Source organism: Carcharhinus amblyrhynchos, chromosome 12 (assembly GCF_965287045.1).
Source record: "Carcharhinus amblyrhynchos chromosome 12, sCarAmb.v2.hapA, whole genome shotgun sequence".
NCBI classification, from domain to species: Eukaryota; Metazoa; Chordata; class Chondrichthyes; order Carcharhiniformes; family Carcharhinidae; genus Carcharhinus; species Carcharhinus amblyrhynchos.
The window spans coordinates 27,150,268-27,166,551 of NC_137335.1; the positions used below are offsets into that span (position 1 = coordinate 27,150,268).

The 16,284-nt window shown below is 42.4% G+C and overlaps 1 protein-coding gene across 2 annotated transcripts in view; it reads right to left on the bottom strand.

Moving 5' to 3' along the window:
• The window catches only part of LOC145350874 (interphotoreceptor matrix proteoglycan 1-like), a 107,806-nt gene extending 92,122 nt beyond the window's left edge, over window positions 1–15,684 (bottom strand). Inside the window, exon 1 of one of the 2 annotated variants that reach the window (XM_080200280.1) lies at window positions 15,228–15,684. In XM_080200280.1, coding sequence (XP_080056406.1) covers window positions 15,228–15,297 — 70 coding nt within the window. In that variant the 5' untranslated portion in view covers window positions 15,298–15,684. The remainder of the gene's footprint in view (window positions 1–15,227) is intronic. The other variant, XM_080200281.1, reaches the window with a different exon arrangement.
• Window positions 15,685–16,284: the final 600 nt, after the last annotated feature.

Sequence of the window (16,284 nt, forward strand, 5' to 3'; positions counted from 1 at the left end):
GGCCATCTGAAGAGTCGGCGGGGAATACATGTCCACTGTCTTCGAAAGCCCCGGGTTATGCCCTAACAAGCTGATTGACTTCTGCCCCTCAGTGAGGAGAAAGTCCCAACTTGGAGATCACATTGAGTTCCAGCTCTCCAGTTCCCCTAGCAACAGCGCTGCAGTGGCTGGAAGAGGCACTGCAAGGAGATACCAGAGCAAAAGCCTGGGAACCAGAGGACCAGGTAAGTGCCAGATGTTCTGGGGGAAGGGGGTGGAGTGGAGGGAAGACCTGGGGATCATGAGGGGGAAAAATTGAGTCCTTGGGAGTTTGCCACATGGGAAGGGAGGTCTGGAAATTGCTGGCCTTAAGGGGAGGGCAACTCCATTCAGAAGGGGGCTAACCACCGTGCCACTGTGCTGTTGAATTATGCTCTAACAATCATAGGGTCATAGAGATTTACAGCATGGAAACACGTACTTCAGCTCAACAGGCCCAACTTGTCCATGCCGCCCATTTTTTTAACCACTAAGTTAATCCCAATTGCCCGCATTTGGTCCATGTCCCTCTAAACCCATTTTACCCATGTAACTGTCTAAGCGCTTTTTAAAAACCAAAGTTGTACCCACCTGTACTACTACCTCTGGCAGCTTGTTCCAGATACTCATCAGCCTCTGTCTGAAAAAATAGTCTCTCTGGACTCTTTTGTATCTCTCCCCTCTCACCTTAAACCTGTGCCCTCTAGTTTTAGACTCCCCTACCTTTGGGGAAAAGATATTGACAATCTAGCCAATCTATGCCCCCCATTATTTTATAGATTTCTATAAGATCACCCTTAAGCATTTACACTCCAGAGAAAAAAGTCCTACTCTATCAAACATCTCCTTATAACTCAAACCATCAAGTGCCGGTAGCATCCGAGTAAATCTTTTCTGCATTCTTTTTAGTTTAACAATATCCTTTCTATAATAGGGTGGCCAGAATTGTACACAGTATTCCAAGTAAGGCCTTACCAATGTCTTGTACAACTTCAACAAGACGACCCAACTCCTGTACTCAATGTTCTGATCAATGAAGTCAAACATGCCAAATGCCACTCTGTCCACCTGTGACTCCACTTTCAAGGAGCTATGAACCTGTACCCTTGGATCTCTTTGTTCTATAACTCTCCCCAACATCCTACGATTAACTGAATAGGTCCTGCCCTGGCTCAATCAAACAAAATGCATCACCTCGCATTTGGCTAAATTAAGCTCCATCTGCCATTTGTCAGCCCACTGGCTCAATTGATTAAGATCCCATTGCAACCCTAGATAACTTACTTCACTGTCCACTATGCCACTAATCTTGGTGTCATCTGCAAACTTACCAACCATGTCTCCTAAATTCTCATCCAAATCATTAATATAAATGACTAATAACAGTTGGCCCAGCATCGATCTCTGAGGCACACTGCTGGTCACACGCTCCAGATTGAAATACAATCCTCTACAACCACCCTCGGTCTTCTCGGTCATCAAGCCAATTTTGTATTCATTTGGCTATCTCACCCTGGATCCTGTGAGATTTAACCTTATGCAACAATCTGTCAAATGTCTTGCTGAAATCCATGTAGACAACTTCAACTACATTGCCCTCATCTACCTTCTTGGTTATCCCTTCAAAAAACTCAATCAAATTTATAAGACATGATTTTCTACTTACAATGCCATGCTGACTGTCCCTAATCAGTCGTCGCCTCTCTAAATGCATGCAAATCTTGTCTCTCAGAATACCTGCTAACAACTTACCACAACCACAGATGTATCATTGTGCTCCAACAATCAATTCAGGGCGCTTGAAAAGAGATGATGGAGATGTGTCAGCACTCCCTGCACCCCCCACCCCCCACTTCTGACCGACTTTTCTGAGTTACCTTTTTCACTGCCCTTCTTAGCCTCCCCCAAGCTGTCATCCATCCACCAGCCTAAAAACTGAGGCTGGTCAGGAAAGAGCCCTTGAATTGGCCACTTAGAGAACTCAAGTGGGAAAAGAGTGGACTTCTTGTCCAAAGCCATACCCATCCCTGCGTTAAATCGATGTGAGGCTGGAAAAGGTGGGATCTGGAGGGAATCTCGTTCCTGCAATCTCACACTTCCCCCTCAACCTCAGGATGTGCGGGGAGTGAGAAAGGAGGGGCGGGGGGAAACGGGACAGTGGTGGAGGTGTAAAATCCTGGCATCCATTTCTAGTTTTACAAGCATACACACAATTATACATTCTGAAGAAAGGTGATTGAGTTTACTACTATGTTCTTGTCCTTTCTCAGGTAGTTCTGTGAACATAGCAACACCAAACACTCTCATTAAAAACCCCTCATTCTCTGTGAATCAAAGTGTTCCTTTTCTATCATTATACCTAAGTAGTGTAGTGTGTTCCACAATCAGTGTTCCTGTATTCAGTTTACTGGATATATCAGTGAAACAAGTTGTTTTCTCCTCGGCTTTGGAAAGATACTCTCAGACCCTGGCTTTACTTGCAAACTAAGTTTAAAATATATTCATTCATACTAAAAGATTAAAGATGATCTCCTCTGGTTGGAGAGACAGTGATGACCTGCATCAATATTGACATTGACAGTGAAGATTGAGTTGGGAGAATATTTTTAGTTCACAGATATTTATTTTATTGAAGGATGGATTGCACTGCAAACATCATTGCAGTAGAGGAACTAAATGTGGCAGGAGGCTGGAGATCCGGTTCATTTTGGAATGTTTTAGGTAATAAAAAGCCAGTATAAACTAGATGGGCTGACTGTACTCCCCAGCGCCGAGGGAAATTTATAAGATTCCACAGGTAAGCAGCAGCAACATATTCACAGAAATAAATAGTAATTGTTCCTTCCTCAGATGTCAAAAATGTGTCTGTGTTCAACTCAAAGTGTCCCAAGTAGGCTTACACTAACACTGCAACGAAAATCTACTAGTCACCACACTCTGGCACCTGTTCGGATACCCTGAGAGACAATTTAGCATGGCAATGCACCTAACCGCATGACTATTATACTACTCTGATTTCTGTCACTCAGCCAATTTCTTACCCAAGTGCCTACTTTACCTTTTATTCCATGAGTTATAATTTTGCTCACAAGTCTGTTGTGTGGCACTGTAGCAAATGCCTTCTGAAAATCCATATACACCATATCAACCATCTCTGTTAGCTGCACTAAAACTCTAGCAAGTTAGGTAAACATGATTTTCCCTTCATGTATCTATCCTGGCTTTCCTTAATTACCCTGCACTTGTCTAAGTGACTCCTGATTTTATTCCAAACTACAGTTGTCAGAGGTTTCTCTACCATTGAAGTCAAACTGACTGATCTGTAGTTGCCAGCATTATACTTGCACACCTTTTGGAACAAGGTTGTAATATTAGAGTCCTCTGGCACCACCCTGTATCTAAGGAAGGCTGAAAGATTATCACTAATGCCTCTAAAATTTCCACTCGCTTCTCTCAGTACCCTTCAATGCTTCACATCCGGTCCCAGTGCTTTAGTTAATTTAAATAAACATAGCTGTTCTACCATCTTCTCCTCTCAAAAGGTAAATTGTTCTAGTCACCTCCTACCTCATCTCACCTGGGTAGCATCGTCTTCCTTTGTAAAGACAGATACAAAATACAGATTTAATAACTCCACTATTTCTCCTGCCTCCATGTGCAAGTTTCCTTTTCCATCCTCAATTGGCCTTCCTCTTTCTTTCACCATCCTTTTATTATTTACATGCTTATAAAAGATAAGCACGTATATTATATTTGCTGCCAGTCTCTTTTCATGCTCCCTGCTTGCTTTTCTCATTAACTTTCTCACTTCCTGTCTGGTCCTTCTGTAACTCAGCCTGATTCCCCATTGTATTTTCTACATTTCTGTCATATGAACACTTCTTCCTTTTCATCTTCACCTCTATCTCTCTCGCCATCCAGGATGCTCTACATTTATTTGTCCGACCTTTCCCCCTTAGGGGAATGTACCTTGACGTTGCCTGCAATTCCATCTCTTTGAAGGCAGCCCATTGTTCTGCCACCATCTTTTCTGCTAACACTTGATTCCAACTCACTCGACTCATGTGGATGCATTCTCATCCCATCGAAGTTGTCTTTCCCCTAGTTAGTTATACCTGCTCTGGATTGTTTCATGTCCTCTTCCATGGCCAATCTGAACCTCCCACTGATGTTTGATCCAACTCATTCCTCAGAATCAGGTTCAACAATGTCTGCACTCTTATTGGACTGTGGCAGAAAGTTATCCTGAACTCAGTCCCAGAGCTCTTGCCCTGTTGTCCCCTCGCACTATTTCTATTCCAGTCTATATTTGGAGAATTGAAGTCCCTCATTATAATTATTCTATAATTCGTGCATCTCTCTGAAATTTCTTTGCTAATTTATCTCTCTACATCTATTCCACCGATCAATGTTATTGCACCTTTTTCATTCCTTACCTCCATTCAGAGAGTTTCTAACCTTGGCCCCCTCCAGAACATCCTCCCTCTCCAGTACTGTTACACCATCTTTAAGCAATATTACCACTCTTCTACCCCCACCCCACTTTTTCTTCCTTTCCTGCTCTCTTATTTAATTCCTAGTTTTGTCCCTCTTGGAGCCAGGATGCCAATAAATGTGAGGTTGTCCGCTTTGGTAGCAATAATAGGCAGGCAGATTATCATTTGATGGATGTAAATTGAGGGGGGTAGATACTCAGCAAGACCTTGGTGTCCTCGTGCATTAGTCATGAAAGTAAGTGCGGTATAGCAGACAGTAAAGAAGACAAATGGTATGTTGGCCTTTAAAGTGAGAGGATTTGAGTATAGGAATAGGGATGTTTTACTGCAATTATATGGGGCACTGGTGAGGCCACATCTGGAGTACTGTGTGCAGTTTTGGTGTTCTTATCTGAGGAAGGATGTCCTTGCTATAGAGAGAGTACATCAAGGTTTACCGGGCTGTTTCTTGGGATGGCAGGGCTGTCAAATGAGAAGAGACTAACTCAATTAGGATTGCATTCACTGGAGTTTAGAAGAGTGAGAAGGGAATCTCATAGAAACTTATAAAATTCTAACAGGGTTAGACAGGATAGATTGAGAAAGAATGTTCCCAATGGTGAAGAAGTCCTGAATGAGGGATCATAGTTTGAGGATAAGGGCTAAACCTTTTGGAACTGAGGTGAAGAGAAATGTCTTCACCCAAAGGGTAATGAATGTATGGAATTCACCACCACAGAATGTAGTTGAGGCCAGAATGTTGTCTGATTTCAAGAAGAAATTAGATATAGGGATCAAGGGATGTGCAGGGGGTAGAGGGGGCGGGAATCAGGATATTGAATTCGAGGATCAGCTATGATGAATAGTGGAGCAGGCTCAAAAGGCCAAATGGCCTACTCCTGCTTCTGGTTTCCATGTTTCTAAGATACAGCAAGAATATTATAATTCCCTTTGACAGCTTGTGCTGGTAGTTCACCAATGTTATTAGCCACAATCCATGCATTCACATAAATATACATTAATCCTGATTTAGGCTTTTTAACTTTCCCCCTTATTCTAACTTCATCTAATAATTTACCATTGTCTACTCTAACCTTATCAAACTCTCCAGGAATTCTATTTACCTTGATATTACTCTGGAGTATCCTTCTTATCAGCTAACACTTCTCTTCTTCCCATTGCCAGTTTTTCTCCTCTCCACTCTGAATTTTCTATCCCACTGCCAATCTACCCGAAACATTCCCCATCAGAAGGAGTAAACGTCTCCACATGGACATTAGTCCTATTCCCGTTACATTATGACCCTTCCTTCTTGTACAGATCCCACCTTCCCCAGAACCAGTCCCAATGCCTCAGAAATCTAAGGCTCTCCCACCTATTCCATTTTTCTAGACATGTGTTGAATTCTTCAATTTTCCTATTCTTGTGCTCCCTAGCACATGGCACTGGGAGTATTCCTGAGATTACTGATCTTGAGGCCCTGCTTTTTAATTGCTTTCCTAACTCCATAAAACCATTTTTAAGACTTCATCCTTTTTATGCTGTCTCATTGGTACCAAGGTAAACTATGACCTCTGATTGTTCACCCTCTCTTTCAAGAATGCCCTGAAGTTGCTGTGTGACATCCTTGACCCTGGCTTTAGAGAGGCAACACATCATCTTGATATCTCATCTATGGCTGCAGAAACGCTGTCAGTTCCCCAGAAATGCCTGTCTACTCTCCTAACTATAGAACCCTGTACCACTATAACACTTCCAATCTTCCCCCCATCCTCCATGCAGCTGAGTCACATGTGGTGCCACAGATTGGCTCTTGTTCTAGTCCTCTGAGGAACCACCTTGCTCACTATATCCAAAATGAAAAACAATTAGAGAGTGAGATAGACTCAAGGGACTCCTGCCTCTTCCCCTTAGATACTCTCTGGTGGTCACCCATTCCCTCTCTTCCTGTGTGCTGCTTCACTGGTTCTTCTTTAAATATGTTAGCCACATAATCGTTGTGAATACACCACAGTGACTCCGGCTGCTGCTCGAGTTCCACAAGCCAGAGCTCAGCTTTCTGCAGCTGATGACACTTCCTGCAGATACAATCATCAAAGGCATTGACTTCCCACATCCTGCAGAATGCACTGGACCAGATGCTGGGCAACACGACAGCTCAGAGACTATCACTGTTTGCTGTGCAGACACATGGATTTGGGCCAGTGTCTATGGGAGTTTGCGCATTCTCCCAGTGCTTGCATGGGTTTTCTCCAGGTGCCCCGGTTTCCTCCCACACCCCAAAGATGTGCTATTAGGCCGATTGGAGGTAATAAATTGTCCCTAAATTAGTTTTCCCTCAATGTGGATTGCCATAATCATAGATAAGGGTCATGGGTGGAGGGGGGACTGGTAATGTCAAAATGGCGGCGCGGGCTCATTGGGCCGAGGGGCCTATTTCCCAGGCTGTTTTTGTTCTTTGTTCTCCACTCTTTCACTCCCTCCCGCTTGCCACCTTGCTTGCTGCCCCACTCACCTCCACTCGCTGTCCCACTTGTTGACCCTCATGCCTCCCTCCCCGACTCTTGAATTCTCGCTGCCTCCCTGCTTACTGCCCCTCTCCCTGTGTGAAGCTGGAGGTGCAGCAGTGATGGGCGCACAGTGATAACATCAGTAGCAGTGACCTCCTGTTCCTGTGATGGCAGGACGTACAACATTTTCTAAAGTTTAAAGTGACAAAGCCATTAGCTGTCCAGCCATCATTGTGGAGTGAAACCCTCCAAGGGAGGCCTCCTGCTCTAGTTGAAGTCAGTCAGGGGGGAGAGCTTCTAAGCCAGTCTATATACACTGCTATTCCACCGAACACAAGGTGCCTCTGGGCAGTTATATCCTTCCTTGATTTCTCTGGGAGTCTGGAGACCTACTGGAAAATCTAACAATAGGTCTTAATAGGCTTTTAGCAATGTCAATTAGCTACCAGCCGCTTATAGATGAATGGTCTTGCTGCATCCTCCAACACCCTCGTGCAAGATAGCCTGGGGACAAGATGGTGCTGGGAAACTGACACACTAATCAGTGGTGTGAATTCACAAGCCCATTCACCTCTGTACGTATGCATATTGGAGCCTTCCAATACAACCCCAAAATGATTGTTGCAACGTTTGATACCCAGAGTAGAGGGATTACAGATGGACAGCAGTCTGGATGTTGCAATCTAATAAATTTGTTAGAACATAGTCAGAACAACAAGTAACAGAGAGAAAAAAAATCATCCAAATAATGTGGAAATTCCTATCCTCTGGCTTGCTGCCATTTTAACATGTTACAACACATTTCATTTATTAAAAAAGAAACCACCACAAAAAATCTTTGTTCATTCTATTATTGTATGTTAGAAATGAGGATAATTAAAATGTTCTTGTACACAATAGATAATTTCGAAAACAACAAAGAATTAAAAGTGGAACTGGAAACAAGAATCTGTCTTACTCCATTTAGACAGTAATTGTTCTGCCTTCTGAACCATGACTATTTATGTGTCACCAATTTGGACTAAAACCATTACGGAAATGAATGAAATCAGCCTCTGTTTTGACCACACCAACTGCACCCTGTAAGCAAGTCAGAATAAATTAATGTCTTCTAAGGCCAACAGACAACCATTGTTTCACTCCATAATGAAGGAAGATGAACAACGTTCACAGGTTTGGCAGAACAAATAACCTTTTAGCCTAAACAAAATTTAGTGGTGCAAAATTATTTACAGTCTCCAATCAATAATTCACTCCTATAGAACATCATGGGCCATTTATAGTCCACATTAATGCAAATTGGAAGTATTGTTACTGACGAGAATTAAATATTTGCTTAGTAATGCGATGCTTTATTTAAATATGTTTTGTGAGACCATCTCTCATGCCATCAGGACTTCATGTGGATCATAGGAACAGGGAAAAGACCATTCAATCCTTCCGGCCTGCTCTGCTATTCTTGGTTGATCTGTATCTTAAGTCTGTTGCCCTACCTGGATTCTACACTCATGAATACCCTTTGAATGAGTGCTTGCTGAACAGCCTAATTCTAGGGCAGTGCAGTGACACTGTTGTTAGCACTGCTGTCTCACAGTGCCAGGGACCCGGGTTCAATTCTGGCCTCAGGTGACTGTGGAATTTGCACATTGTCTGTGTGGGTTTCCTCCCACACTCTAAAGGTGTGCATATTAGGTTAAGCCATGCTAAATTGCCCTTTAGTGTCAGGGAGACTACCAGGGCAGATATGTGGGGTTCTGGGGATAAAGTCTGGCTGGAATAGTTGCCAGTGCAGGTTTGATGGGCCAAATGGCCTCCTTCTGCATTTTAGGGATTCTAGTTTTAGGGTTGTAGCCCCTTGTTCTGGACTGTCCCTCCATAGGAAATATTTTCTCCCTATTCATCCGAACAAATTCTTTAATCATTTTAAACAACTTGATGAGAGCTCTGTTTATATTTTTATATTGCAGGGAATGCAAGCCTAGTGAATGCAACCTGTCCTCAGAATTTTATCCCTTATTCTCCAAGGCCAATATATCATTATAACCGCATCCAGTGTGAAATAAGTCTGTCAGCAAAGAGGTAAAGCATCACTTGTTGTTTTCACATTTAAAGATCTGGCTGACAAATTGGGAGATAATAATAGGAAAAGTTAGTTAGCACAATGAAAAATCAGGACAAGCAAAACCAATTTCACCCTTTCAAACCTATCTTTCTGATGGCTGACGTTTCCCAATGTTTCTGCCCCCACTTTGCTAGCCGGCTAATCACATTAAATATTTTTCACTGATACCTGTACAAGATTTACTTTTCACTACTTTCCATTTATACCCTCTCATACATCCTTCATCATTTTCTTTCCAATCTGCAAAGGTTAAGTTTCTCTATTCTTTCTTCCATCTTTCATATGGTTTTTGATGTCTTTTCTAATGTAAGTGTATCTTTATTCACACAATTGACACAACATACTGACAATGTCAATGTAAACCCTAAAAACAACTTGTCCAGGTTTGCAATCTGCTGTCATTATTATTAGTTTTCATTGGAGAATGCTTTATCCAAACATCGAAAGCGACGTGCCCATTTGATTCTTATATCCTTTTAATAGGTCTCTGCATGTTAATTTAATTGCATTCTTCAAACATTTCAATTGACCTATGTGCCATACTTCATAGTTACCTGTGTGGAATCTCATTTATCATCAGTCTGTCAAGTTCCAGAAGCAATTAAAACCTCACTGTAAAACAATTTGCTGCCTCGCCCCCTCCACTCCTTTGTTACAGCTCTGCGAATGTTTGCGTCATCACCAAATGAGATGTGGATTAAATAGGGATTAAAAACATGGGTTTAAGTGCTGACCCCTTGTGAGATTTCCACAATCTAGCACTATACCTCACCAGTGTAGACTCTGTTTCTCACCTTAAACAGCCTCTGACCCAAGTCTATTTGCCAAGAATTCCTTTGACTTTCAGTTCAATTGGATAGCTTTCTTCCGACATAAAGCAGAGAAAGCTGATCCAGCAGCATGTCTACACAGAGAAACAGTTATTGTTTCAGGTTGGTGACCTTTCATCAGAAAAGTCAGTTCTGGTGATAGTTCATCAACCTGGAATGCCAGGGTGTGTTTTTGGGTGTGGTGGGGCAGGGTAGGGGTGGTGGGGGGCACATAAAGTAGGGTGAGGGCCCACCCCCCCCCAATTTCCCACCTACCCCTGAGCTCACCCCATAATGTGGGCGGGGGTAGTGATGGTGGAGGGAATGGGGGAAGAAGGTGCTGAAATTGGTGTCCGCCTGGTGTATTTGAACAAAGAATCAAGCATCAATTGTGTTTGTTAACAAGACAGTTTGCCCTGATAATACATTGTCTATGCTATGAAACGGTTCATGTGAGCGGAATGGGAAAACCGCACTTTAATAGACTTCTTAAAGGAGAGGGAGGAAGGGAGATACTACCTTCGGGGATTGGGACTGCCTTTGCAGGTTGGGGGTGCAGTCCCCCGAAGATAATACTCCCCTAGACTTCTTCCATTAACATACCACCCACTCCCCACTGAACCCTCCCTAAACCCCAAACTTACCTGGCTCTGGGGTCAGTCAGGTTTCTTGTTCATCCCAACAGTGGCCACAGTGCGCTCTTGGGGCTGATGGAGCTGCTGGCCAATTGGATTGTCTGGCAGCTCCCAAGGGTGGGGCTGACTCCCCAGGGGCTCCCACATTGCCCCATTTCAGCCCACCCACATCATGTTATGGCTTTGGGATGGATGGACACAGAGCAGGACAGCTCCATGCCAGCTTTGTTTCTGGAGTGGCCAGAGTGATCTGCCCACTCCCTGACCTCTTGTCACTGTAATATTCTGCCCTTTGTTCCACAGATGCTGCCTAATAGGCTGGCATTTCCAGCATTTTGTTTTGGTTTCTGATTGTCAGCATTTGCAATCTTTGCTCTTGCATCCAAAACCTTCTGCTAAGTATCAAATTCACCTCCTTCGAGTTCTGCATCAGTTCAATAATGTTAGATCCTTGTAAAGTTCTTCCAAAGTTTCCTTTCATGCTCTAAGCTATCTGCTATCTGATCCAAGGAGCTTGGCAGTTTCAACTTTCTTTGAACTTATCAAGATTTTTAGCTATGCCAAGGTCAAAATTCTTTATACAGTATTGGTTACGCAATTAGCAAGTCAATTCCCCCTCCCCCATAGTGAATGGGTCTGTCATGCACTGTTTGGTCATCATAACATCAATAAGAACTTACACTCACATTGCTGCTCTAACAGTCAAATGTTCCAAATGGCTTCACTGGAATAGTACATAGAACATAGAACAGCCCAGCACAAGATCAGACACTTTGGCCTATGATGTTGTGCCGAATATGACGCCAAATTAAGCTAATCCCTTCTGCTTGCCCTTGGTCCATATCTGCCTATTCCTTGTATATTCATGTGCTTATCTAAAAGCCCCTTAAATGCCCCTATCATATATGCTTGCACCACCAACCCTGACAGTGTATTCCAGCCACATACCATTCTCTGTGTAAAAAACTTGCCTCTCATTCTCCTTTGAACTTTCCCACTGTTAGCTTAAATGCATAACCCCTAGTATGAGACATTTCAATTCTGGGAAGAAGATTATTTCTGTTAACCCTATCTGTGCCTCTCATAATTATATAGACATCTATCAGGTCTCCTCTCAGCCTCTATTCTCCAGACAAAACAACCCTAGTATGTCCAGTCTCTCCATATAGCTCATACCCTCTAATCCAGGTAGCATTCTGGTAAACTCTTCTGCACCCTCTCCAAAACTTCCACATCCTTCCCGTATTGTGGCAATCAGAATTGAACGCAATACTCTAAAGCATGGCCTAACCAAAGTTTTATAAAGCTGCAACATGACATCCTGACTCTTGTATTCAATGCCCAACCAATGTCATGTGCCTTCTTTACCATCCTCTTTACTGCATGGACACTTTCAGGGAGCTATGAACTTGAATCCCAAGATCCCTCTGTACGACAATGCTGTTCAAGGTCCTGTTATGAACTGTATACTTATCCTTGACATCCCAAAGTGTAGCATCTCATACTTGTTCGGATTAAACTCCACCTATCATTTCTCCACCCATTAATTTATGTCCTGCTGCATCCTTTGACAACCTTCTAAACTACCCGCTACTCCACCTATCTTTGTGTCATCTGCAAACTTACTAACCCACACATATCACAAACGGTAGAGGTCCCAGTACAGGTTCCTGTGGAACACCACTAGTCATGGATATCTAGCCAGAAAAACGCCCTTCCATCACTACTCGCTGACTTCTATGGGCAAGCCAATTCTGAATCCAAGTGGCCAAGTCACCACTGATCCCATGCATCTTTATCTTCTGGATGAGCTTACCATGAGGGACCTTGTCGAAAGCCTAACTAAAATCCATCTAGACAACATCCACTACTCTACCCTCATTGGTCACCTTCATTGCTTCCTCGAAAAATTCAATCAAATTAGTCAGACATGACCTGCCCTGCACAAAGCTATGCTGACTTTCCCTAATTACAGTAAAAAGTCTGACAACACCAGGACACTTATTATTTCCCTAATTAGATCATGCTTTCCCAAATGCATATAAATCCTCTCCCTAACAAACTAAATTCGACACTAAGCTGTACAAGGAGGTGCCTAAAAGCTTGGTTAAAGGGTTAGATTTTAAGGAACATGTTAAAAAGAGAGAGACAGAGTGGGAGAGGTGAAGATATTTTAAGATAATTCTAGAGATTAGGATCTTGGCAGCCAAAAGGGGGAGTGTTGAAAATCAGTGATTAGGCTAGCTCGCCTTTGACAAGTTGTTAATAGGAACTTAATTCATGCCTCATTTTAAGGGCCTGCAACAGCATGATTCAATTGGAAATGTCCTTGTAAATACCTGGATTATAGCCAATTCATCAGTGCTTTATAAGTGGGAGAGTATTATCCTTGCATGGAAATGTACCGATCATATAAATCACTTGCAATCTGCAGCAGTAAGAAGAGCAGATGGGAGGATGGCAAGGTGAAGTGTTATGTTGGATGATTTGTTCCGGGGAATATAAAATTTAGGATTGACCACTTCACATGCAGAATTCCCATTCCCTTCCCAGCCTTGGAAGGCTGTCCAAGGAAAGGATTGAATATCAAAGGGAAACATAGGACCGTAAGAATTGCTCAAAAAAATGGCCAAGATCTGTGTAGTTTGTCCTTCTACCATCCAGGCTGGTACAACAATAAATAATTGCAGAGTACATCAATTAGTTTATAATGGATTTGGGCACAAGGTGAGGAAAATCCTAATGGTGGTGAGCTCTGGGGATCCTAGTCACCTGTCCCCCTGAATATTCAGTACACAATTTCATTCTTATCCATAGAACCTTTTAAAGGAAAATATCTAATTTACATTTGGATAAATCAATTCTCTTTCTACTGAAAGCTTGTTCACTGAGGGATTGAGTCTGGACTTACTGCAGTGTGTCCAGTTAGATTATTTTCTGTACTCTTGTCATTGTTCTGTGGGTTGCTGAAAATGTAAGCTGATAAATGCAAAGTGGAGGCAACAGAGCTGCGTACAGTTTCTGAGTGATGGGACCAACAGTGTATTTCTCTAACCAATGTGATCCAAGGATTGAGAAATAAGTAGAGACATAACCAAAAAGCAGGATGAATTCTAGGCGAATCAGGGACAGTGGGAAAGCTGTGAAAGATTGGATTAAGAGAGACAGAAAACATACAATAAAGAAATTGGTTATACACCGGAATTCTACCACCCTACCTGCTATGGAATCGGAACAGGCGAGGGGCAGACAAGAGTACAGAAAATAATCTAACCGGACGCACTGCAGTAAGTCCAGACTCAATCCCTCAGTGAACAAGCTTTCACTAGAAAGAGAATTGATTTATCCAAATGTAAATTAGATATTTTCCTTTAAAAGGTTCTATGGATAAGAATGAAATTGTGTACCGAATGTTCAGGGGGACAGGTGACTAGGATCCCCAGAGCTCACCACCATTAGAATTTTCCTCACCTTGTGCCCAAATCCATTATAAACTAATTGATGTACTCTGCAATTATTTATTGTTGTACCAGCCTGGATGGTTGAATGACAAACTACACAGATCTTGGCCATTTTTTCTAGAATTCCTACGATCCTATGTTTCCCTTTGATATTCAATCCTTTCCTTGGACAGCCTTCTCACGGCTGGGAAGGGAATGGGAAGTCTGCACATGAAGTGGTCAATCCCAAACTTTATATTCCCCGGCACAAGTCATTACCTCGGGTGGGATTTTCCGGTCTCAGGTCAAGAGTAAAGTCCCATCCATAAAGTCTCCAAAAATATTTCATTACCGGAAGGATTGAGACTCCATGCTTCTAATTGTTCACTTTATAGAATGCAGAGGTTGATTGACAATCATGAATAATTAAGAAAATGTGCCCGCACTATTAATGATACTTAATTTCTTGGGGTAAATGTCATGAGCTATTAATGTGTAGGTGCAGCAACTTCATGAATCTCGTGGAGGTTAAATACGAGATGTTGATTTCACAATGTTAATTGTGGAACAATGAAAATCTTCTAGCACTTTGTGGTAAATCGCAATTTGCCTCCTCAAGTCATCAGTGCTTTATAAGTGGGAAAGTATTATCCTTGCAGTCAATACATGGAAATGTACTCATTATATAAATCACTTGCAATCTGCAGCAGTAAGAAGAGCAGATGGGAGGATGGCAAGATGAAGTGTTATGTTGGGGCACTGGAGGTTGCTGGAGAATTTATGCATTAATAATGAAATGCATCGCTCATGGCTTTTACTTTTCCATCAAATTCCAGCCTCGTACTTCTAGAGGTTAGTTTAGGATTTACCCTGTTTGATTACAGGTTGTGTTGCCTGGTCCTACGTTCCTGAAGAAGGTCAAATAGCTTTTTATAGTTTATGGAACTAGTTTATGGACATCCTCCCTCTGATCAGGTTAAATCAGGGTTAAGTGGATACTGGGAAGCAGGTTGCACACACCCTCTTTGGTAATGGGTCGTACATGGGTATAGAGACATGAGACAAAGAGGAGAATATTAGCTTCCTATACAATTACAATGCATCTTAACTGCTTAAAGTCATGCTATAAATAGAATACTGCTTCACTGTTAAGTCATCATCTATTTCAATATTTTGTACAGTAGAATTAGCCAATCCAACATCTAGTAATCAACTTACCTTTACTCCCAGAAACTTGGTGTGTCGCAAAAATGGTGATAAAAAATAATAATTCAATTTGCAAATTCATACTTAAAAAAAAAGTTTTCTTAAGCCAGATTTGACACTTTCAGTAACAAAACATCTGTTTCTTGCTAATTGGAGACCTGATGATATATTCCCAAAAGCAAATTGCGAAAAACAATGTTGAAGAGGAGGATAATGACAGCTGCAGGTCTCTGCAAAGGGGATCAGAATGACTGGAACTGCACGTCTTCCAAAGTGAAGTGGTAGCTGGAGCCCCGGAGGTCAGGGTGGGGTTGTGGATGGGGTGGGCTAAGCTGCCCCGCTCCCTTCGAAGTCACCCTTGCCAAATTCGAGCAGGCCAATTGGAATAAATCGTCCCCGAGTGACAATTACAACAGTGATGAGAATGACAACGTGAGAAAGAAGCAATGGCTGTTTCTGGAATAATCTAATCCTGATGATCAGATTTAATCTCTTTTACACGTCAGCTGGTGGGCCCCGCTCATCTTATTAGCAGCATTTGCAGGAGGCAGCTGTTTGTTTCCACAGCCACTCCGACTCCCAAAGAGCCCCCAATTACTGAACCAATTTAGCAACTGATAGTGCTTCAGTCTTTGTGTATTGGATCCTGTGGCAGAGAATGCACTGTAGCTAGCTCTCTTCAGATGAGAAGCATTCCTCTTTGATATTTGGGTGCTTGAATTAATTTTATTCACAGTGGCAGTTCAAAGCGATGGTTTCCAAAAAGCACAATAACTGTTTGCACTGAGTTACCGATGCTGGCTTCTTTGTCAATAGATCTGATTTGACTCAATAAAAGTGGGAGACCTCATTATTCCAGCCTCTACTTTGTGCTTATGTAATGTCAATGGGTTCTGTGTCAACTGTTTAGCAAGATGCGTAGAGGACCTGAAAGTTCACTGGGTAAGTGACCATGTTGTGCCGTACATTGATCAGGAAGAGCATAATTGGGTCCTTTGTTTGTGCTCGGTGAGTTGATATCGCCCATGGCGACAGGGAAACAGTGCCATTAGTTCAAGCATCACTGAGT